This window comes from Lepidothrix coronata, unplaced genomic scaffold, assembly GCF_001604755.1.
Source record: "Lepidothrix coronata isolate B3197 unplaced genomic scaffold, Lepidothrix_coronata-1.0 Scaffold16, whole genome shotgun sequence".
NCBI lineage: Eukaryota > Metazoa > Chordata > Aves > Passeriformes > Pipridae > Lepidothrix > Lepidothrix coronata.
In genome coordinates, this window is record NW_016690196.1 from 6,183,709 (window position 1) to 6,207,462 (window position 23,754).

The following is a 23,754-nucleotide window of genomic DNA, read 5'->3' on the forward strand; positions in this document are numbered from 1 at the left end:
GGAGGCTGCGGTCCCCCGTGGGGCGACGGCGGAGGGCGGCGGAGGGGGGCAACGCACCCCTCTACCTCCGTGGCCTTTTCTCCCAGCTCAGAGATGGGAGGGGAGAGGGAGGGGAATAAGCAGGGAGGGGTGGGACTTCGCCGGAGCGTCTCTCCCCGCGGCAGCGCCGAGCAGTTGCAGAGCGCCGGCGACCGGGCGGTGGGGAGGGCGCTGCGCGGAGCCGCCGCTGGAGTGCGCGGAGCGGGGCTGCCGCCGCGCCGGGGGCGAGGAGTGCACCGCGCGCCGGCGAGGGACAGCGCGCCGCGGGAGCAGCCCTCCCCGGGCACCGGGACCTGCTGTTGGCTTGCCGCCTTGCTTTACCCTCTCGTTTAATTTATTTTCCCCCACTTATACTTTGATCCGCTGGGATTTTTTTTCCTCCCTTTCCTACAGAGCCTCCTCACGCCCCAGTTCCCTCCCTCTCTAGCCAGTTTGGATTTTTTTCTTCCTTTTTTTCCCCCCATATATTACTATTCTGATTTATTTTTTTTTAAGCGGTGGAAAAAGTGAGGGAGAGAGAGACAGAAACAGAGAGGACAGGAGGAAAACGCTCTGTTCGTCCCCTCCGCCACCGCCACCCCGACTTGTGGAGAGGGGTCGGGCCGAGCGGCTGTGGGATCAGCCCCTTTCCCCTGGGGAGGCGACCCCGGCTCGGGGAGCCGCCGGAGATACCCGCCGCGAAGAGGGGGCTCAGGAAAAGAGATGCATTGAAAGTTTCCGCGCAAACTTTGGCGTCAGTGCGCGAAACCGAGCGAGCGCGGCGCGGGTGCCTGCCTGCCCCGACGCGGGGAGAGCGGCCGCGGACGGGCGCCGCTGTGGAGCTCGGACTGCCCGGCGGCGGGGGCCGGGCGTCGGCGGGGCGGCCGCGGAGCCTGCGCTCGGCCCGGCGGAGCGCCCACGGAAAGCAGCAGCGGGGGCCGGCGGAGAGCCGGGCTTATGGAGGGGTGAAACCGGAGACCCCGAAGAGGAACCCCCCTTCCCCCGGAACCTTTCGCAGCGCCCGGCCGGCGGCACCCCAGGAGGCGGCGGCGGCGGGCACGGAGGAGGCGCGGGCGAGAGCGCGGCGGGGCGGCGGCGGCGGCGGGGCGGCGGCGAGGCGGAGCGCGGCAGGCCCCGCTCCGCGGCGTGCGCCGGCAACCATGAACTTTCTGCTCACTTGGATCCACTGGGGGCTGGCGGCGCTGCTCTATCTCCAGAGCGCGGAGGTAAGCGGCGGGACGGGGGCTTTTGTGCCACGCGTACCGGAGGGGGTGGGAGGGCAGACGGCCGAAAATACTTTTTTACCTCCTCTTTTTGTTTTCTTGCCCCCCCTCTGCCTCCCACCTGCTCGGTGCGGTGCCGCCACCCTGTCGGCGCCGGGTGCGGGTGGGTGCCCGCAGAGCAGGCACGTGTGCGTGCGGTGCTGCAACTGGGGGGACAGCGCTGCCCGGATCTCCGCGGGCCTCCGGGGCAGCCGGCAGCGCCATACGGAGCGTCCGCGCACATGTGCGCGGCGCGGGGCTCCCGGGGCGGCGCGGCCGGGGGGTCCCGCCGGAGCCGGGGCGCTGCGGCTGGCGGGGCGCGGGGCACGGAGGCAGCGCGCTGGCTTCTTGCATCAGCCTCGCCTCCCGTCCTCGGGTCTCCTGACATTGCAAAAGGGTGTTTCGGCGGTATTTGCCTTGGGTCCCAGCTCGGGTTCGTACCGCCGAGTGGAGTTCAAAATGCCTAGATGGAAAAACAAATAGAGATCAAAGAGGACAAAATGGATCCTGATTTTCTTCCAGATTGGGAAAAAAAAAATTAATCAAAATACATATCTCCTGCACCGAGATTACAAAACCATGGATTTTTCTCTTCTCTTCCTCTTCAGTCACTTTTACCTCATTGTCATTCCTGACGGATTAGAAACCAACTCTTTCTCCTTTTCTTTCTCTTTTTAAAGAAAAAAGAAAGGCAGCTTCCTGTGCAAACCTGTCCTATAAATCTGTTTTCTAAAGAGTCAAGAGGGCTGTGTTGCCAAGAGATATTAAGGGGTTTAGACAGAGTGCCCACGTGAAAGTGGCTGTTCGTGAGGCAGGCATGGATTACGTTTTAAAGGTTATAACAGGTTAGTTCTCTCCTACCATTTCTCCTCGGCACTTGGAGAGAGCGTGGGCCAGATCATCTCCCATAATCATGAAAATAAACGTCGCTTGCAAACTAATCAGTTATTCACATTGTTTGTTCAGCACCGATGCTGGAAGGCAACTCCCCAATTAGGAGCCATTTCAGCTGTAACTGAAGTCATGCAAGCACTGCACGCTTTGTTTCTAGCCTGTTATATCTCTACTTTATCCAGTGACAGCCGCACATTAGGTTGTGCTGGATGGGAACTGAGGCGCAGCTCTCACTTCAGTGTGGCACAGAGCAGCTCCGTGCTGCCCGCCTGCCAGATTTGGCTCGTGGGACAATTTTTTCCGTTCTCCAAGAGTTTTTCCACAGTCACCCAGGACAGAGTTTTTTTTGCCTCCCAGCTCCTCAGCAAACTTGTACAGTAGCATCTGTTCCCCAGCTATAGGTTAGACAACTGTATCAGTGTCTAGTGATAATACCCTTTAACCCTCCCCTTGTTCCTTCTCCCCTCCCCTTCCTCTTCCCCAGAAGAGGAAACGGCGGATCAGGTAGAGTCTAGATCTGTCTGTCCTCAGGAGCTGCATAAAAGCCTCATGCTACCTTTTCTCCCAGGCTAGAGGACGGTGCAGATGAGAAAATAGGGAGTATAATGGTGGGAAAAAAGGTAGGGAAAAATTACAGGAGTTTGGGGGTAAATGTTGCAGGAACACATGCATGAGAGATTGGTAGAGGTTCGGGTACCTGGGTGATGTGGGCCATGTAAGTGCTCAGGCAGATTGACGGTGAGGTCTGCCCTTCGGTTCTGTCCTTATTTGTCCGTTGATCGTCCGGGCACCACGGTGATGGGAACGTTAGAAATACCAGCAGATCTCACGTAGGCAGCTTGACGATGACTCTGGGCATGGCAGAAGGCATGACTCTTCACGCCGGGACTAGGGTTTTGTGCTTTGATGATAATATTTATCTGTACTGTTAATCTGGCTGTCATACTGAATAAAACCTATCTAGCTAGCCAGGCGCGTTAGAGAGCATTAAATAAAAGCTCTGGCAGAGTCTGAGTTGGGAAAGTAGGGTCCAGCATGTGCTGGGCAGCTTTCCTGGAAGTGAAGGAAGAGGGATGCTGGAATCAAGGTGTTCCTCTGGTGAAGGTGGCAGGGGGATGACTCCTTACTGAGGGAGTTGTTACGGTCACTCCTGCAGCAAGACTGGGATGGTGGGAAATTATTTCATAGTTGGGTCTGGGTAGTGCTGATGCCACAGGTGTCTGCCTCCACTGGTGGTGATAGCCTTTCTGTGCAGGAGAGGGAGGGAAAGGTGCTTTTGCAGTGCTGCCCTCCCAGCTGATTGACTCTGCTGAGCTGTACTGAACAGTCCTCATGCCCCATGGGATCAGAGAGGTTACATTGTTGTCTCCTTCCAGTCACCCATTTCCTAAAGAATGGGGGACAGTTGGTCATTCCCCATCTTCCTTTCTCTGCGGGTTTTGCTGGCAGCCTGGTGACAAGTAACCCCTGACGAGGGTCTGGGAGTCTTACTCTCCTGCAGTGAACAGTGGAGAGACCTGGATATACCAAGTGTATTGCCACAGGCAACAGGCAGCGATTAGACACTGAGGGAGGGAGAGCAAGCCTGTGACTAGACTGCTAATGATCGCACACCCACCAGGCTCCCTGCCTTTGGTGTGCCTCTGCACCAGGCCACAATGGGGAGCCACCAGAACCTGCTTCCCCAGCCTGTAGGCAGCCGGGACGCAGCGGGTCACCTTCCCCAGAGCCGTTCCAGGCCCATGGTCTGAGGACAGGCTGGGAACAGGAGCGCTCCTGTGGGAGCAGGGGAGAGGGAAGCCCGTGCTGCCACGTGAGGGGTTCACTGATTCCTGAGCAACCTCAAACCCATTTTCCTGTCTGTTCTGTTCTGTCAGAGGTGCCTCAGCTGTGCTGGCAGTTTCTGGGATTACTGACCTCTGTCTGCATGTACAATGGAGAAGGAGTGTAGTGAGTCCCGTCCCCCCCTCCTCTAAGTAGAAACCTCTGAGAATTTCTAGTGCCTAAGACGAAAAGTGCCTTAACTCCTGTCCCAGAGTCCCTCTCAAAGTGGATGGATTGTTTGTTCCAGTCCTAAACAGTTACAAAGCTCTTTTAATGAGGCTGCACAGATTAGGGGGAGGGGAAGGGAGAGAAAGAGTGCTGGTGGTGGTGGTGAGGGGATGGTTAGAGAGGAATGACTTGATTAACCTTTTCTCTCCCTTCAGAGAAAAGCTTGCTCCCTTAGGGGAGAAGGAAGACAGGGAAGGTACAGACACACGGATGGTGTGAAGTAGGTTTATTTCTTAGGGAGGGTTTTACTCCACAGCAGGAATGTACATTAGCTGCGACCTGCAAAGGGCACAGAAAGAAGCTTCCTCTTTGTCAGCCTAGTTCCTGGGGTCATTTATCCCACTCTCAAGGCCAGGCCAGGGGTTACTTCCACACTTCTGTGAAATGTTGAAAATCTGTTGGAAAAAAATTGAGTTACAGAACTGTTGGGTAATGCTAAAAGCCAGCAGAGGAGAATGTGACCTTCAGGCTACCACCGAAGGGCACATTGGGCCTGCTTGTCCCATGGAATGTTTTTGGTTCCCCATTGCCCTGTCTGATATGTAGCAGACTGGTTTAAAGTGAGGCACAAAACTCCCTTCACCTGCTGTTCTAGTGGACGTGCTTTGAAGGCACTAGCCACAGGTGAAAGGCACTGCTGAAAGGGCAGAAAAGTTTCTTGGAATAGCGAGCAGAGAGTGTGTTACTGATAGTTCTGGGAAACCTTTCTAGTTTCTGCTGAGAGTGCTGCTGGGAATGCTTAGAAGCTCTCTGCACACTTTGCACTGATCTTATTGCCCATCCTCAATGTGGGATCACATCCCAGGTCTAGGTGAGCACTGGAAGACTGTTCTGGCTCTTGCTCCACTACATTGCAGCAGGGCAAGGTGCTGGCTAGGCACAGGTGAGCAGTAAAAGCGTGTGGCTTGCTTCTGCTTCTCATTACTTGTACACCATGTGTGTTTGCATCTGAGGAGGTGGTGGGCTTGGCAGCCCGCTGGGCAGCCTTGCATAGGGAATGGGTGAAAATGTCCCTCAAGGTGACTCCGAGCTCCTTTTGCTCAGTCTGTCATGGTCATTTTGTGTGTGAACCAAAAATCCCTCTGCGAAAAGTCTTGGGGGCATTGTGACTTGGATAAACTGACTTGGCTCGTGATCCTCTTCCTGTGCCGTAGCAGATTGAGGCTTTTCTGCCCTTGATGCGGTTTTCCTTTTACCCATAGATTGTCAGGCGCTGAGTGGCTTTGGAAGGCCGCTGCAACCTCCGCTGCCTCCATTTTGTTTGTGCTGTTGCAGTGACCTTTACACTTCAGGAATGAAACTGTTTCTAGGAACCTGCTTTTTAAAGTTTTGTCACAGCACTGAGGTTCGGCACACAGCCCTCTCCTCCCCAGAGAAGAAACAGATCCACGCATGGGGAGGTTCAGGTCTGGGCTGGTGAGTTATGCCCATGTACAGAAAGACTTTGGTTGAAATGAGAAGCAAGTTTGGTCAGGGGAACCTTAGGTAAAGGGAACCGTGCACAGACACAAAGGAATGTCTGGGAGAGGGGCTTCTAGCTTGCTCTCTTGCCCCCTTCTTTTAAAAGCTGACACTTTGGGCAGCTCAGATGCTGGTGCCGCCCTGTGCACGGAGCTACCTAGAAGACCATAGGTGGCTGATTCACATTATGAGCTTGGGGTGGACTTGGCCTTCTTAATTCAGCTCTGTCTTTGGCTGTGAGATCAGAGGGCATTTTTCTAAGCCTAAAAGCTTTGTGTGTATCACCACGCTCCTTTTGGGCCTCTGGTGAAAGGCAGCAAGTTCGGGGGTGGATGGCATCACACAGGTGGCAGTGTACCTCGGGAGAAGTGAAGAATGCTGGGCATTTTTCGTTTTGGTTCAGAACAGAACAGCAGGGGGAAACCTGACGGCTGGAAAGTTACGTCAGAGGTAAAGCCCTCACGAATAGCAGGAGGAGTGGAGTTCTTGTTTCACCTGGAATTAAAAAGACTTCCTTAGTAAAGTGGTGTAATGCTTTTCCATACAGATCTGGGGGTGGGTTACCTGTCACCACAGCTGCCTGCGTCAGTGGTTTGGAAATGCCCCTTGTCCCAAGAAGCAGCAGGAGTGAATGCGGAGCTTGCGGCCTTTCTGATTCCCGTCCAGGGGAAGCCGCGGGGAGCGCAGGCATGAGATCGACGCGGGGGCTGGAGACCGGGACCGTTAGGCGAGAGCGCGCCTCACCCTCCCTTCCAGCAGAGAGGAAGGAAACCTGGGCGGTTTGGCTGCGTCTGTCGGCAAAGTGGTGCTGTCACAGTTAATCGCCCTGACACCCGGCCAGATGCCGACACCTCGGTGGCCACCACTGCTGGGCGATAGACATGTGTGACATTGAGAGGGGAGAGATGCCCTTTCACGCCTGGCCGCCCTTCTCCCCCCCTCTGCTGGGTTCACCTTTACGGGAGGAAGCGGTGCCCAGGCCCACCGGTCGTGTCGGCGGCAGCAGGTCACCCCTGTTACTTTTCTCCTCCGGGCTCAGATTTGCTCCCGGTGTTTGCCCGCAGTTACTGACAGCGGCTCCCCGGGGACGCGTGTCTCCGTCTGGGGGCCTCTCTCGGGCCCGCCGCACCGCCTTGCCAGCCCCGTCCCCAGCCCGCGGCCCTGCCGCCCGTGCCCCTCTCGGCTCCCCGGGGGACGGGGGGAACAAAAGGTCCCTCTGTGCCCGCCGGGGCGGCCAGCGGGGAGCGGCTCCGCCTCGGGGGCGCACTCTAGCGCCGGGGCTCCCTCCGCCGGCGGCGGGACCGGGGCCCTCGGCCCCTCCCGGGGATCCCCCAGCGCCCCGGGACCGCGTCATGGTTCCGTGTTGTGACTGATTCTGTGTTGTCTTTGCAGTTGTCGAAAGCTGCGCCTGCCCTGGGGGACGGGGAGCGGAAACCCAATGAAGGTAAGCGCTGGGCGGCTTCCCGGCGGGCGGGGGCGGGCGGGGGCAGGAGCCCCCAGAGCCGCTGGCGGCCAACACCGGCACCTCACGGGGAGCGGGCGCAGGGGGCAGACGGCGGGAGCCGCCGCCGCCATCGGCCCCTTCGTGGCGGCTGCACCGCCCCACGCCGCGGGCTCGGGCCGGATCGAGGCCGCCGGGGCGGCCGCGGAGCCTGGGCGGGCAGCAGGGCTGGCCCAGCCCGCTGCTGGCTTACCACAACTCAGAGGGAAACTGCGTGCGTGCGTGCGCTAGTGCACATACGCACGCTCATTTATATATATATATACACACACACGGGCGCACACAAAGAGCTGGGTAGCAGCGAGCAGTTTGCTGGGGATTCGCCACAGTGCTGTAGGAAGGGATTTGTCATCTTGCGCTGCCCGCCTCTTTCCCGGGGGCGCTGGCAATGCCAGTCTGGGTGGCCAGGGCTGATCCCCAAACAAAGGCCAGAGCAGAAGCCAACGGCCCCCAGGCAGCAGGTCCCCGGGGGGAGAGAAGGAGAAAAGGGCCGTCCAGGATGATTTTTTGGTATCACACTTCCCGACAGTCCCAGGTACACCCCAGTCAGGATATTGCTGGGTGCTGTACAAAGCCAGGCTCGAAAAATACACCTTTTTACTCCGATTGGAGCTAGCAGGCTTTGCGGGTGCAGGGGACAGCAGTGTGATTTGATGGGTTCTATTTAATTCATTCCTGGTGGTCCAGTACAGATGGGACCACTGCCTGATAGGAAATGAGGTGGTGCCTCTGCAGCCCTTGTGATTTTGTGCTTCTCCAGCTGCCCAAAGGCCAGGCTGTGGAAGTGTTCTCTGCCTTGTTGGTTTGTGAAAGTAAATGTAGATCAGAAGGGTAGTCAGCCCTCTGGGGTTGGTCAGAGATGCCTTCTGCAAACAACTTGTCTAGTGGAGCCCTGCGTGTGTCAGGAGGTTGGCTTTCTGTCCACAGTCCTCAGTTCAGCAGTGGGGTAAAAGGGCTGTGGACTTTGGAGCCTTCAGGCTGAGGTGATCATCAGGTGCTTTAGGACCATCCTGACTGTGTTTTCCCCTTACTTTCGTAGCAGAGCAGGTCACTCTTTGCATGGCAGGGTCTGGCTAGTGTCTTGCAGGGTCCCCACAGGCTGTGACCTTCAGCGTTATTCCAGCCGGAGGTCAGCAGAGGGCTCCAGCAGTGTGGCTCCAGATTGGCTTTTTTTTTTTCTTTTTTTTTTTCCCTTAGGTAGCAGTCAGTTTCAATTTCTGTAACTTTATTGGTGTGACAGACTGCATGTGTGTTGCCAGAGGTTTGTGGCAGGCTGTGTTTGCGATAGGTGTCCATTTTGCATGGGTGAAGTTTCTGATTTACTGGCAGGCTGCTGCCTGTTGCGCTTGACCCTTGCTCCTGCTGAAGTCAACAGAAGAAGGTTCAGTGCCTCCAGAGGGATCAAGATGGAGCCTGCTGTGAGGCTTATTTTGGTAACCAGTCCTCTACTGTTGATAGAAAAGAGCTAGTGTCCTCATCTCTACCATTCGTTGTGTCCGACAAATCCCTCCTGGGGTGAGGAAGAATCAAACAGAATTAACTTCTGTCACAAGAAGGCTGATGGAATTGCAGGAGAAGTTGGTCTGGCAGTATAAGTGGCGAGACTTAGGTGTATTGTCTTGGTGCTATTTCTGGTTCTGCAATGGATCGGTGAGCTAGAAATCAGGACTCCTGGCATTACCTTCTGTCCTGCTGTTTGACCTTAGAGGTCCTGTCTCTATACCTCAGTTTCTCCTTTGTTAAGAGGAGACAGTGATGAGCCTCTGTTACACAAGGACAGTCATGTAGTTCCTTCTGCTGAAGCTCTTGGGGGCTTTGGGTTTGGTGCGAAAGGTGGTTTTGTGTCTTTGGCCATTTTGTGCTTGCTCTGAGATTTCAAGTGGTGACAGGTCTTTATTTGGGATGAACTTACTCTGGTTGGAGACTGTAATTTTAGCTTCAGCCCCTACCCTTTTGTGCTCAGGAGAGCCTTCCACATGTTTTGTGGCACGGGAAGTTGTAGAGGAGTCAGACAAACACTCTTTGTTCCATGAGAAAAGATTTTCTGGTATAAATAAAGGAAACCACCAGCACTTGTGGCTGCACTTTTATTTTTAAAAGAACAGCGTGTCTGTGTTGCTCCTAAGCCATTGATGGGGAGGGAGGCAGAATGATCATAGACTTTCTCCTTTTCTAGTCCAGCATGTTCCCACTCGACTGCTCCAAATTTGGACTGAATCCTGCCTGCTGTGTCTATGTCTCGAAGAGTTAATGTGGGCTCTGAGTTTTAACCTTGCTTCCCTCTCCATTCACAATGAAGAACCTCTGACTCAAATCTGGAGGTGTTTTGCAGGGTAGGGGTGTGGGTTAATTGCAGGATTAACTTCTAACGTGGGCTGAAGCCCAAATTGCAGGAAGGGAGCAGGCCAAGTGGTATAAGTCCTTTGGTGACCTTCCTGTGCTTCCCCATGAAAGACAGACCTTCTTCCGTCCCTGACAAGGCTAATGGAAAGGAAGCACAGACTGAATCAGCCTGGCAAAGTGTGGAATATGACTCCCAGTACATAGGGGTAGAAGTGTAGGTATGGTAGCAGGGGCAGGGCTTTGCTGTGGGGATGGCTGTACCTCAGTCATGTGCTCCAGTTTGGTTTGGGTGCTAACTGTGCAAATGAACTATGGAGTGTTGCACAGTCTCCATGTGCAATGTCTTGCTCTGTGTCCAGCTAAATCAAGGCAACATACCTTTCTTGGCAGGATTTTCTGACTGGCAGCTAGGGAAAGATTCCCTGTTTCCTTTTCAGAGGCTGATTCAGACTTTGTAAAATCATCATGTGTTAAAGTAAAGGTGAAAACTCCTGGATTCTTTATGGGAAGGATTTGGTCTTGTCATATATTCCAGATCTCAAGTATAGTTGTTGGGGTGCAGCGGTGAAAGTAAAGGCTCTGCAAAAGAAGTTGAATGTGCTGTTCCGTGGCCAATCTGTAGTCTGGATTCTCTGGTGTAATCCAGCTGCTTGGGTAGTGCAAACATTTAAAAAAGTGTGTAAGGCATTGATAAGTTTCACTTCAGCTTTCTACTCTGTTTTGGTTTCTGCCTTCTTTATGCCCCAGACTGGTGTGGTGGGGAGCATTTGATCTGTACAGGTAACTGATGCTTTCCCTCTCTCTTACCTTCCATCCCTCCCCTTGATGTAGATCTGTAAGCATTTTTATCCAGAACTGTGCCTTTTCTGCCAGAGTTCCCAGATCCCTTCTGCTGGCACAATGTGAATAATCAACAGTGCAATTCAGCAACTGTCATTGTGCCTGCAGAATTTCCCACATATTAAATTGTTCAACTTGTTGGAACATAGGCAGTAACTAAGGTCACTCTGAAGGGGAACAGGAAGAATGAGGTAGCCACAGACAAGATAGGAGAATAGATAGGAGATATACTGCACTTAGGGGAGGAGGGAAGAGGAAGGGAAGGAACGGGGAACAGAAACATGCTGTCTTCTAGACAAGGAATACCAACAAGCAGTCCATGCCTGCCAGGCTACATTTCCCTTTCACAGACCACTTTCTCTTTTAATAGCCGCTCACGCTCTCTGACACTTCAAACTCCTTGGATGGAAGCTCCTCCCCTCTTGTACCTGCTCTCATCACTTCAGCACTGGGGCACTGTCAGCCCTGCATGACCTAGAATTAACTTTCAACAATTAACTGCGGGCTGTGAGCTCCAAGCCCTGAAGGTTTTGCATTTTTGTGGCAAAGTAACCTTTATGCCAGTTTGTCACAAGTTCAGGGCACTTTAGAAACGCTTACTGGAGACCATTATTTTCCATGATGCAAGCAGTTTGCTCTTATCACTCTGAGTTATCAACCTTGGTGCTGTAGGACTCTGCATACTGTACAGGTGGATCATTACAGTGCATAACAGCATGGGGCAGGTACTATCTCTTTGTGTGTACTCTTATCCTGTGCTCCATTTGAGACATCCTCCGTTGCCAGCATGCTGGTAGAGCTAGGAGGCCTGGAGGGCTCCAGGTACTCGCTGTTTGCAGTAGTGTGCTAGCACCTGGGTTTTGTGCATGTGTACTTATCTATCCTATCTCTCATCTCTTTAAATCTCTCCAACCCTTGACCAAGCAGCAAAATGAAGCTTTGGCAAGAGACTGGGAAACATTGAGAAATGCTTGTGAAATCAGTGCAGATCGCAAGCAGTTAATGTTTGCTCCATTCGTAGGGAAGGCACGGGATAATGGCAGATCCACCCTGTTCCCTCTCCCACACTGTCTCATTGTGGTTCAGTAGCCAAATATATAGTCTAGTTAATCCTGGGGGTCCTGTGGGCTTGCTTTGAATCTTTCAGTGAGTGACTTGATTCCTCGGTCTGGGAAAGTGGTCAGCGTGGAGACACGGAGGCTGTGACTTGTAGGGTGCTGTTGTGGTTCAGAGGTGGCCTGCTGAGGTGCATGTTCTGTGTGGGCAAAAGAGGTAGCTGACAGCAAGAGTGAAAATACATAGCTGCATGGTTCAGAACCTCTGTTTGTTCTTGAAAGCATCTCTGTGCCAAGGTCTGTACTAGAGATCCTTCTGGCATATTCCCTTGCCTTCTAAAACCCACTGAGGCATCCACTGGCTGTTTTGAAAGGGGGTAAAGGGCAAAGGGGTGAAGGGCCTTAATCCAGAGTGCAGATCATCTGCTGCAGCTTCAGGTGCTTTTTGGCTGATATGCTTAGTGGCAGCATCCCAGGAGCATGGGGAATAGCAGAGAAGGGGTTTGGGAAGAGTCACCTGTGGCACGCATCAGGGAGACAAATATTGAGGGTCTCTTGTCTATCTTGCCGCTACCTGAAGCAGCTTTAGGAAGAGATTGTCTGTTTCTCTTCCCCACTTATGTGTGTGTGTATGTAGGGCACAGACAAAGGACTTAGGCCTGCAAGACTGTTAGTGAAAAGCACAGGGTAGTTGTGTTGCAACTGTCTGGCTCATTTTAAGGGGCAAAGCACTAGACATTCTTGAGCTAAGTTTTCATTAACTTATTCCCTCCATTCCTCCTTTTAGTTATCAAATTCCTGGAAGTCTACGAGCGCAGCTTCTGCAGGACAATTGAGACCCTGGTGGACATTTTCCAGGAGTACCCTGATGAGGTGGAGTACATATTCAAGCCATCCTGTGTGCCTCTGATGAGATGTGCGGGTTGCTGCGGCGATGAGGGCCTAGAATGTGTCCCTGTGGATGTGTACAACGTCACAATGGAGGTGAGGGCCCAGCTTGCAATCTGCCATGCTTGATTGGAAGGAAGCAAGTCAGCCATCACAACCACTCTAAGTCCCACCTCCCAACTAATTCAGAGGAAGGGCAGCCTACCCCAGGGAAACCCTCTCCTGACCCTGGTGCCCAGTGTTACACCATGCAGGGCTAAAAGATGAGTTGCCTGTGTCTGTCTAAGGCTAAGGGGAGAATCTGGTTTTGGCTCTTGTCCAAATACAGTAGCTAGGAGGATGCAAAGCAGCATTTCTGCGAAGGAGCACTTTGTGCTTAGAGAATGCAAAGGAGCATTTCCAGTGGTATTACCTCTGAGTTCCCAAAGAAGATACTGCTTGGGCCTTTGCTCCACTTTAACTCTGCATTTGGAACATACAGCTGTTGTTCTGAAGGCAGCTGAGTAGTGCAAAAGGGGAGAACCTGTCAGTACTCTCTCCTGCAGGGCATTTGAGGTCAGCCTGTACCAGGGGTGCAGGGGATTTGTGTCATTAGCTATGCTGGCACAGCAGGGATGAAAGGGGCTCTAAGAAACACACTGCTTCAGTGTCAAGTGTAAAAGCCTTTCTGCCTCTGGGCATCTTCCTCCTTTGGAGGCTGTTGAATTCATTCCTTGGAAGAGACAGAGATGGCCATGATTGCAAAGGCTGGGCAAGTGGGGAAGACGCAAACTGCTTTAGAGAGCTTTATTACTACCCTTTTCTGTCAGCCTGGATCCCAGCTTGTGTCAAAAATGGTGCTGGTGCCCATTATCCATAACCCACAGCTCCCTCATCTACTTTTGTCCTTCAGTCTCTTGAACAGCCACGGTAAATATTACCATCACTTTTTGATATCGATGAGAGATTCGCAGTGCTGAGTGATTACCCAGCAGGCTCTTTTTACTTGTTATTTGAGCTGTATTTAAACTCTGTTGGAGAACCAGTCTGTCCCTTTCCATGGTTCCCCATACTGCTTTTCCCCTTGCGGGCTCCAGCCTGGACCAGAGCATACTAGCATGATGTAGCTAGGGATGGTTTTCTTCCTACCATTCCTTGCTGAACTGCAGTTCTTGGCTGGTATGCCTGCATGCCTGTAAAGGGTCAGAGGCTCTTAAGTAGATCTCTGGTGAAAATGCTAGTGGTCCGGACATGTTCTGGGTTGAGAGACTGTGACAATATTACATATCTTCTAATATAACTTCCCTGGAGGCACCTGGGATTGGGGGCTGGGTAATGTCTGGCTCTGCAGGGCTCTTTTAAGCACAGATCTTCAGATTTATTTTGTGTGTTGAGTCACTGAGAAAGTGAGATGTCAGCTGGGAAGGTATGGCCTAGGGAAAAGGAGTCAGATATGCTTTGGACCTGTGTGTTAGACTGAAGTACTGCTTCTGTGTGAGCAGGCTGGATGTTCTCTTAGTGCTGCTCTAGCATCAACCAGGGATGGCTCAGTGAGAACCTTGCTATGGTGTTATGCCCTCTCCCATGCCTGTCTCCAAGGCAGTCCACTAGTGCTGGCACCTGGCAAGCATGAGCAAACAGAGCTTTGGCACAAGTCTGGTGTTGCTGCTGCTTGCTTGTGATCAAAGGCCTTCCCTGACTGGGAGAACAGGGCCTCAAAGCTAGCTCAAACTCTGCCATGCTTTTCCCATGAGCACCTGGGGTGCAAATGCTTTGCTGTGCAGCAGGCTGCTTTGGAGTTGTGAATATGAAGACTGAATGGGCAGTGACCCTCTCTGTTTCTTTCATTCCAGATCATGAGAATTAAACCCCATCAGAGTCAGCACATATCACACATGAGCTTCTTACAGCACAGTAAATGTGACTGCAGGTGAGAATGGAGCAGCACTGGTTCCTCTTGCAATAAACTTATTCTGAGCCTTTGCTTTTTTCTGCCTTTGGGTTGGGACTGTTGTTCAGAGGCTTCTGAAGTCTCCTCACTTGGTTTGCAGTGGGATGGCCAAGCCTGGGAAAAGAAATCCTTTGCTGGCAGGGCTCCTCCATCTCTAGCTATCACAGGTGGACAGTGCTAGTCTGCAGCCTGGGGTCTTTTGGCACTGGTTGCCAGTGAGGTGCAACAGGAGAGCAAACACTTTGAGACGGATGACTTAACCTGTGCCATGGGCATCCTACAATGCTGACTGTACATGTTTTTCCCTGGACTTGGTGGGAACTAGGGATAATACTGGAAGTATATATGGTAAGCTCTTTTCTAATGAGGCCTTTGTTCTCTCTTCCCCCACAGACCAAAGAAAGATGTCAAAAACAAACAAGAAAAGTAAGTGACAAGCCTTTCCTCCTTCCTCTTTTGGTGGTTGGTTGGTGTTTCCTTGCCCCACTGCCCCTTGCCCTTTTCTTTGGTTGGAGATACTTTGAGAAGGTGTTTTTGGAAATGGCGTATGGTAGTGCATGGAGCAACACTCTGAATCCATTCCAGGTGGGCACAGAAAACCAGATCTGATGGTCCTTCCTTCATACCCCATGACCCATGGCCATGGCAGTCATTCCTAATGCATTATCCCAAGTCAGGGAAATGCCGTCGTGTCTGTCCTACCAGTATGGATTCAAGGTGCAGCCCCCATTCTCCCTTCCCTCTTTCTGGGGTGTTTCTGGTTACTGCAAATCGCTGCCTTTCTTTATTATTAATTTTTTTCTTGCTGCTTGAGTGAGTACTTGCTGGCTTCTTTCACAGCAGCTTGGGGTAGGAACTTTGCTGGCTACAGGGAGAGGTGGCAATAAAGGCCTGGTGAGGCAGGACTGATGCCATGCAGGATGTGACACTGGTTTTGGTTGGGTGGGGACCTGGGAGGGTATGAAGGGAGGTGGATGTCCTTGCTGGGTCTTGGCGGAGGCTTTCATAAGGGTTTTTTGCAATCTGATGGATTTGCTCTGGTGATGTGAAGGAGGCTAAGGCACAACCTTCCCTTTACTTCTTCCCCAAAGTAGAGAGGTTGTGGAAGTAGAAATATAAGCTCTCATCCTGCAGTAGTCTGAGGAATGAGCACAAAATGTGAAACACTGTCAAAAAGAAGGAATGACCTCTCTGGGTGAGAGGGTCAGCTGGACTGTGCATGACTGGGAAAGCAACTCTGCCATTTAGAGGTGCGGAGTTGGAAAGAAAGGGGTGAATATTTGGAGATGAGGCTGAAACAGAGACAGAGGGAGCAAACAGGAGAGTGAGAGAACTTCTTTCACCCCTCTCCTGGTGGTTGTATATTTCTAGCTGCCTTCCAGCCTCTCCTCCTCCCCCTGGAAATCTGCTCCTGGCTGCATCGGGCTGTGTGCAGCCAACACTCCTCTGTGCGCAGGGCCGTGTTGGGGACGGTTGGTCTGTGTGGCACTGTGGTTTGAAGGTGTGCAAGAGTTTGGTCTGTGTGAACTCTGGTGAGGATGGGGTGTGGGTGTAGCAGCCAGCTCCAACTGTGTTGCATTCACTTTCCTCTTCTAACAGCACCTTGCCTGCTCTTTGCTGGTTCTGCACTCCCCAGGGAAGGAAGGGAAGGGATGGGAGAGGCTGGTGTACTTTGATTTGTGCTGGATTGAAAGTTGTTATATTGGTACCCCTCTCCTCCCTTCAGGTTGATTTTCCTCCCCTCACCATCTCCCTGTGACTCCTGCCTGACACGTAGGGCAGAACAGGATTGAGCTGATGGTCTGACACTTGTTCCAGTGAGATGACTTGAACAGGGCCTAGGAAACACCTATGGTGCTTTCTCTTCTGTCTCTCAATTCCCTTTGACAGCTCTCTCCCGAGGTAGGCTGCAACAGGGAACGAGGGAGCCTTTGCAGAAGTGCGTCAGAGCTGGGACTCATTTGCCTGAGAAGCCCTAGTGCTCTGCCTGGGGCGTTCTCCTTGGATGTCTCTCCCTTGGTCCTGTGCTAGTGTGGCTCAAGGAGCAGCACAGGCTCCAGCCTCCCTTGCTCCCTGTGCTCTCAATGGCCCATAGGGATCCATGGTTAGTGTCCAGGACTGCATGTCCTAGCCCTTGCCTGTCCCAGCTCCTGCCCAAGAGTCAGAGGCAACTGGTGAATTTCTCAGAATGGAGTCAATACCTTGGCTCCATCTGCTTGTCTGTCTGGCAGATCCTTGTGGAAGGTGACAGGAAGGAAAGGAGGGAAGAACTGAAAGCTGCTTGCTGGTTATCTGCTGAGTAGAATAACTAAGTCAGTTTTCTCCCTCTTTCCCCTTCAGTACTCAGGATGGAGACTGCCAGAGGGGATGTTTCAGACATTCAAGTAGGGTGTCCTGGAGTCCTCTGAACCACAGGCAGGAAGTGGGGTGGATGAGCAAAGCCTTCAGGTTAGATAGCCCTCTCCCACACAGCAGTGCTGTGAAGACCAGATCTCTCCCCTTGTCTGTGGGTTGCTGAGGCCAGGCTCCTATCCCAAGGCAGCATTGCCACCAGCCCTGCAGCAGAGCTGTTGGAGCTCAGCTGCTGCCTAGACCCAGTGCCAGGCAGTGCATCAGGTCAGAGTAGTTTCCTTTTCCCTGGAGAGAACCCTTTCACTCAGGTTGCCTCTTGCCGATTGGTGTGCGCCCGTGCTTGTTGCCTGGAATGGTTGTCTGCGCTCACTGCGGTTGCGTGATGCTTTCACCAAGCTTCCTGTTCCTTCTCCCTCACCCCCTGTCCCTTTCCCACTGCCCCTCTCAGAGGGGGCAGGTGCCCATCTGAGTCTTCAGCAGATCCACCTCTGCTCGCAGCAGCTCTGCTGGAGGTGGTCTCTGCTGAGTACCCTGGTTTTGGCTTGGCTGTGGTGCTGACCGGAGCGCCGGAGGGCCAGTGAATGTGTGTGCAAGGTGGAGATCTGTGCTTCGGCCCTGGGATTTACCCTCCAGTCCTGCCTCATGTGCTGCTCCCCTCCCAGCAAGGCACATGGCTGTATTTTTTTTCTCTTCTTCCTTGCGTTTTCTTCCATTTTCTCTCTCTCTCCCTTTCTTTCCCCCCCTCTCTCTCTTTCTCTTTTTTTTTTTTGTTTTTCTTCCAGAAAATCAAAGCGAGGAAAGGGGAAGGGTCAAAAGAGAAAGCGCAAGAAAGGCCGGTACAAACCACTCAGCTTGTACGTTTGTGTCCTCTGCTTGTAGAGTCTCTTCCCTCCCTCTCCCCAAACCAATCTGCCTGCTTGCTGCTCACTCGAATCTCACCCTCCCCTCCCAGTCACTGGTGGGCCGCGGATCCTGCAGGGGCGGCACTGGTGGCGGCACCGCTCTGGCACTAAGGCTGTCTCAGGGAAGGCGGCTCTAGCTTGCTTGGCTCTCTAATCATCAGTGGCGACTATTTTCCCAAGGCACAAGAGTGCGGGTAGATGGGCGAGTGCCTTGCACCTCTTCATGCCTTCCAACTCACCTGCTTTCCCCCATTCGTCTTGTGCCCTCACTGCTATGGCGACTGGTGACAGGCAGGCTGGCATCTGCCATGCATGTGTGTGTGTACGTGTGTGCGCACGTGTGAGTGTGTGTCTGGTGGAGTCACAGGTGGAGAGGAGAGGTGGGACAGCGGGAAGCTGGAGAGGGGGTGCTGGGGAACTGGGGCGGGCGTGCTCTCTGTTGTTTTTTTTTTGTTTCTCTCTTTCTGCTGGATTTGGTGGCTTCTCTCTCACTGTCTCTCTCACTGTCTCTTTTGTTCTGCCTCTTATGGTGATTCACAAAATTCTGCATTGTTAATTCACGGCTCCTCCGTAGGAGACTCCTAGGTGGCAAGGTTGAGATGGGGCTTACAAAAAGGAGGGCAGTGCCAGCTGCAGGGGTAAGCTGCTTTCCAGGGGAGCAGAGACCCTGTGTATCTAAAACTCATTTAGTCACTGGCCTCTTTCTACTCAAATAGCCCACTTCAGAGAACTTCTTTCATTGATATGTCAGTAGCTGGCTGGGACCTCTCACCTTCCCATCCTTGCTTTCCCCTTCTTCCTCCCTCTGGCCTGAGCCGATGGATCCAATGCAGCATTTGTGAATACTGTGCAGAAGGCCTGTTTTCTTTCTCTTTACGCTAATGCAAGGGGGTGCTGTCCTGGGGCTGTCAGAGTGCTGCTGGAAAATCCACCAGCCTTGGACACTCCAGTGGGCAGCATGGGGGCTGCGGGAGGGGGCAAGGGGATTGCTTTGATGTTTAGGGTGTTGCATGTGTATTTTCTTTCTGCTGAAGCGCTGTAGCTTAGACATCTTTCCTTTTGCCTTTTTGCAGTCACTGTGAGCCTTGCTCAGAGAGGAGAAAGCACTTGTTTGTACAAGATCCCCAGACCTGTAAATGTTCCTGCAAATTCACAGACTCACGTTGCAAGTCGAGGCAGCTTGAGTTAAACGAGCGCACTTGCAGGTTTGTGTCCTGAAGGATGAAACACACAAAGAGAAAGAGAGAGAAAGAGAAAGAGGGGGGGAGCTTGCTTCCTGCTGACTTCTGGCACCAGTGCTATATGGTTACTTCTTTTCTCTGTCCTACATGGGCCAGAGGGCAGAGGGGCTAACTGGGATGAGGACAGATTTTCCCTGGTTCAGAGGGCAGCTGTGCGTTTCAGATGGTGCTGTCAGGACTTGGACGGGGACGGCTCCCTGAGACAAGGCATTTCTTTCTCAGGTATCCTGTATTGTAGAACAAGATAATGGAGTTCATGTTGCTGAGGTAGCCAGGGGAGGATCTGTAGCCCTCTGTACATTATCTGTACGCGACTCTGAGCATACTGTTGGACAAAGACAAATCCTTGACTGACTAGGATTTAATCACCCCTGTCTTCCAAGCCCTTTTTCTGCGGCTTGTAGATGAGATGCTCTGCTGTGTGCAGAATGAGGAAAGCCACTAGGAGCCTCCCTCAAGGCCGTGCCTACATTTTCCTTTGCCTCTTTGTTCTTCTAAAATCCAGGGAGACCAGCCTGTCCTCTTGCACTGTGCTCACAGTTCCCTGTCCATGTCCTGTCCAGAGCTGTGGTTTGAGGGGCAGCATTTAGGTCTTCGACATGGGATACAGCAGGATTAAGTCTGTCTCTGGGTGAAGGCAGAGATGCGTATTCAGGTGTGAGGTGGGAGATGCAAAAGCACTGTGGGGTTGGTGTTTTTTTAAAGACCCAGGCTGTGCATGTGTCATCTGAGGACTGTCACACACCATCTGTGGCATAGACACGTGCAGAAACTGATTCTTGTTTCCCATCTGAGCACTTTGGTGAACTCAGTGGGGTATCTTGACTCGCACAAGGTATGTGTGCATCTCTGGTGTAGGATCATCCAACCTGTCTAGAGAGAGACATAGAAATGGGGTTGCTAATGAGCCCTTGGCTCTGACTCTGAACTCAGATCCTTTCCACAGAGATCTAGGAGATGAAAATGCTTTGTGCCCAAACCAGAGAGGCCTTGGCACTGCCAGGGTGGTAGAAACTGCTCTGTATACAGAGAATTTTTCTGAGATGCTTTAATTTCAGTGGGAGAGTAATTGATGGAGGGGCCAGAATAGAGCAACATCTGGAGTTAAACTTCTAGTGAGCAAAACCCCTGAAGCCTGAGACCTTTGGCCTTTTTCCCCCTGCTGCTGTCCCAAAGCCCAGAATAGCTGAAAATTACCCCACAAAGTCTGAAGGGTGAGAAATAGTAACAAATACAAAGAAAAGCCAAACAATAGCCCAAGAAGTCATGATGACAGAAGGGGTTTACTAATTTCACTGTGATGGGATAACTGGCACTAAGGGAGGTTGGTGTGTTGGCCAGAAAAATAGGAAGGAGTCATAGGAGTGGTTAGATTATCAGTTTCCGGATAAAAAGCTGATTAAGCTGAAGTTCCTCATGCTCTTTCTTAGATTTAGAATTGGGCCCAATGGGGGAGGGCAAATTCTCATTTCTCCTGCTGCTTCTTCAGGCTGCTGCTGTTCTCTGGTGCTAACCCCTGCTCATGGCAGCTAGTGGAATGAAAGACACTTACTTTTCACCTTCTTGCCTGCATGAGGCCTTGTTGGCTGCATTGCTTCTGACCCAAACAAGAGGCTAGGTGGAGAGCTGAGGGGTTGTGTCCTTCTGCATGCATTGCTTAGCCTTGTTTTTCTGTGTGTTTGTGTGTATTTGTGTGCGCATGGTGTGAAAGGGTGCAAACAAAACACTCAGCTCATCTGTGAGGAAGCCACTGATTCTGCTCCTAAATTTACCCCTGTATGAGTATCTCCCCTCACTCCGTATAGGTGAGCCTGGGGGAGTAGAATTCATCGACTGATTCGTGGGACTGAGATTCTCAGCTGATTTGCCCCATCTGCACAGCATTTCACCCCACCAGTGACATCATGCCATGTCTTAACACCATGTGCTCTTAAACACAGTAGCCACCCCTTCTCTGTCCTACTTGCACCCTCATCACAAAAATTAACCCCATTATCTTTTTTTCCTTCCCTCTCCTCTTTGACAGATGTGAAAAACCGAGACGGTGAGCAGCGGAAAAGAAGGGGGAACAGCCCTGTTTCTGGAGCCTGATTTCTCGCCTGGACAGAAAAAAACAAAACACTAATCCAAATGAACCCTAAAAATGAAGGATCGGTAGAGCACAGCACTTTCAGTACGGACGATGGACTCCGGAAGGAACATTCCCCAAGGCACCCGCCGCACAGAATTCACCTTTGGGTTTTGAACTGTTTTATTTTATTTTTCTTTTCATGCTGCTAAATAACAGAGCCAGGAAGACTTATAGGGGTGTATTTGATGGGTTTTCCCATGCATACATATATATGTGTGTATACATGCATATACATATATATATATGTATATATATTTTAACCACATCTATATATACATATATGTATATCTTAACCACACACACACACATATATATATAATATATATATATACTGATTATTTTTTTTAACATTGCTAATGTTATTGGTGTCTTCACTGGATAATACTCGACTGCTGTGGACACAAGCGGGCTACTTGGGGCATAAGAAACAAGCTAAGACTGGACTGAGTAGAAGCGCTGGGTGTAAACTTCTTAACTCTAACTGACTTGTGCGGCCTCCGCTGTTTCTCTGTAGAGTGTGCTGTACCACAAACCACCTTCTCCTTGCCTGGGACAGGGAGGAGAGGTGATGGAGAGGATGGGCAGGGAGTTCCAAAGAGCGGCATCCTAGGGTGGTGTGATGGGTCAAAGGCCAAGGAAATGGCCGTCTCCGTGATCAAGGATTCCTCCTCCCCTCTCTTCCCCCAACCTTCGCCCTTACTCGTCTCATAATCTGCCTGCCTTGATGGGACATGGGATGTCAGTGTACATTTTGCGTTGACTTTATTTGCTATAGAAACTTTGCCAGAGAGACGTGCTGGCTTCTCTTAAGGATGGTGGGCAGCTGATGCGCACTAACTTTCCATTCACGGAAGTATCACAGGAGTCTAGATTTCCCACCCTTGGTGGCTGCAAAAGGACACAAGGTCTACAGTGTGCTGAAGCAAGAATGGGGACCGGTGCATAGCCACACAGTTGTTCAGCACTGTCTGCTTTCTTCATGCACAGAGCTGCCACTCAAGAGCATCCAAGATGCTTACGGAACATTTCTGGAAAGGGATATTAATCAAAAGTATATACACAGTAGGGGGTGTGTGTGCGTATGTATGTGAAAGTACGCATTTGTGTCTGTGTGTATGTATGTATGTATGTATGTATGTGTTTTTCTCTCTTTTTTATATATATATATTTATTTTTATACATATATATATATAAAAAAATAATATATTTGTATGCCAAGATTGAAGGGGGAAAAAAGAAAGGAACTTGTGCTGCCTTCAGTTTGCGTGCCCAGTGTGAATGACCCTTAAGAACGTCAAGACTTTTTTTTTATGACATACTGTAAATATCAGGCCCCTTTTCCACGTCTTGAGCTGGGGAATCAAATGTGAAGGCAGGCAGAGTCCCTTAGCCATGTCATGAGAATCTTGGCTATGTGTGTATCGGCAATATACACTGTGGTGTATGTGAAACCCACCTTACACATGCGCGCACACACACACCCCCCTGAAAGTGTGTTTGTACATCTATGTGGATATATATAATCTAGTTCTGTGATTAAAATTATTATTATTAATAATAATAATCAAAAAGGTACTCGGTCTGTGTCAGAATGCTGCCAAACATCATCTGCAATTGTATTTTCAACGCCTGATAATGTACAACACGGAAAGCTTCCAAAAAGACAAGACAGTCTAAAAACAGACTCACAACAAGCGACTACTAACCACTAGGATCTCCCCATCCAACCGATGGCTTTCAGAAGGAGAGAAAACACATGGGTGGGTGCTTGCATCTGCAATGTATAATACTCATGCTGCATCGTGCGCAAGACAGAGGCTTCCGATCGGGGGGAGGGAAGAGAAAGTGTTTTATATACTTATTTAATATCCCTTTTTAAATTAGAAATTAAACAGATAATTTAATTAAAGAGTAGGGATTTTTCAGTATTCTTTGTTAATATTTAATTTCAACTATTTATAAGCCGTACCTTTTTTTTTTTTATTTGTACTTGTTGTGTATAAATTTAACCTTCCTGTTGTCCCATCCCTTATCTCCCCAATTGTTGGCAGAGTCAGTAGCATGTTATGGGCAGTTATTTAATTAATTTCTCTAACACCTACCCCTACACATTCCTATTGAGACAAGGGTTAGATATACATCTACATACTATATATATATTTGGCTATGTGTTTGTATATATATATATGTTTATGTATATGTGTGATTCGGATTAAATAGACGCTACGATTTTTTTATATATGTAAAAAGAAGAAGCAGGAAAAATAGAAAATTCTACATCTTGAATCTCTCTCCTTTTTAATTTTAATATTTGTTATCATTTTATTTATTGGTGCTACTGTTTATCTGTAATAATTGCGGGGAAAAAAGATATTAACACTACATATTGTGTCTAGTGAATTTTTTCAAGATATTCCTTAGTGCATATTTATTTTTAAACAAAAAAAAATTACAGATATATCTTAAAAAACGACGACGACGACGACAAACAAACTTTTTTTTGTATTAAAGAATTTAATTCTGATCTTGATTTCCTTTGCCTTCTCCTTCTACCTTGCATCCTGGTTTTCTTCCGTTGTGTAACAGTTCCTCCAGTATTGCCTCTGGAGGCTACAGGGCATCAGCAACCTGCTAGTTGGACTCTTGGATTTGGCACAGAGCCTCCAAAAGCATCTAGGTACCAAAGCCCGTAGAAATGACTGGGAGGTAGGCACCAGAATCCCTGTGTGGAGCTCAGCCCCAGTTCCCTGCTTGGTGAGAAGAGGGTGGTCTGATGGGCAGGACCGAGGGGGCAGAACTCCTGGGTTCCTTCCCAACCTGATGCCAAGGAGTGTGGTGATGGTCCTAACCTTGCTTCTGTCTTGTCCAGGAGCCAAGCCCTGTG

At 50.8% G+C, this 23,754-nt stretch overlaps 1 protein-coding gene across 13 annotated transcripts; it reads left to right on the plus strand.

Moving 5' to 3' along the window:
- Positions 1-482: 482 nt before the first annotated feature.
- On the plus strand, positions 483-23,400 carry VEGFA (vascular endothelial growth factor A). 13 transcript variants are annotated; one of them, XM_017806695.1, is made up of 9 exons: positions 1,130-1,244; positions 7,080-7,131; positions 12,214-12,410; positions 14,147-14,223; positions 14,638-14,670; positions 14,830-14,961; positions 17,379-17,450; positions 18,572-18,703; positions 20,766-23,400. In XM_017806695.1, exons 1-9 carry the CDS (start codon positions 1,179-1,181, stop codon positions 20,785-20,787), a joined length of 783 nt encoding a protein of 260 aa, XP_017662184.1. In that variant the 5' UTR covers positions 1,130-1,178; the 3' UTR covers positions 20,788-23,400. The 13 variants fall into 13 exon arrangements, with proteins under 13 accessions (XP_017662188.1, XP_017662191.1, XP_017662184.1 ...); XM_017806699.1 differs by lacking the exon at positions 14,830-14,961 and having other exon boundaries at positions 483-1,244; XM_017806700.1 differs by lacking the exon at positions 18,572-18,703.
- The last annotated feature ends 354 nt before the right edge of the window (positions 23,401-23,754 follow it).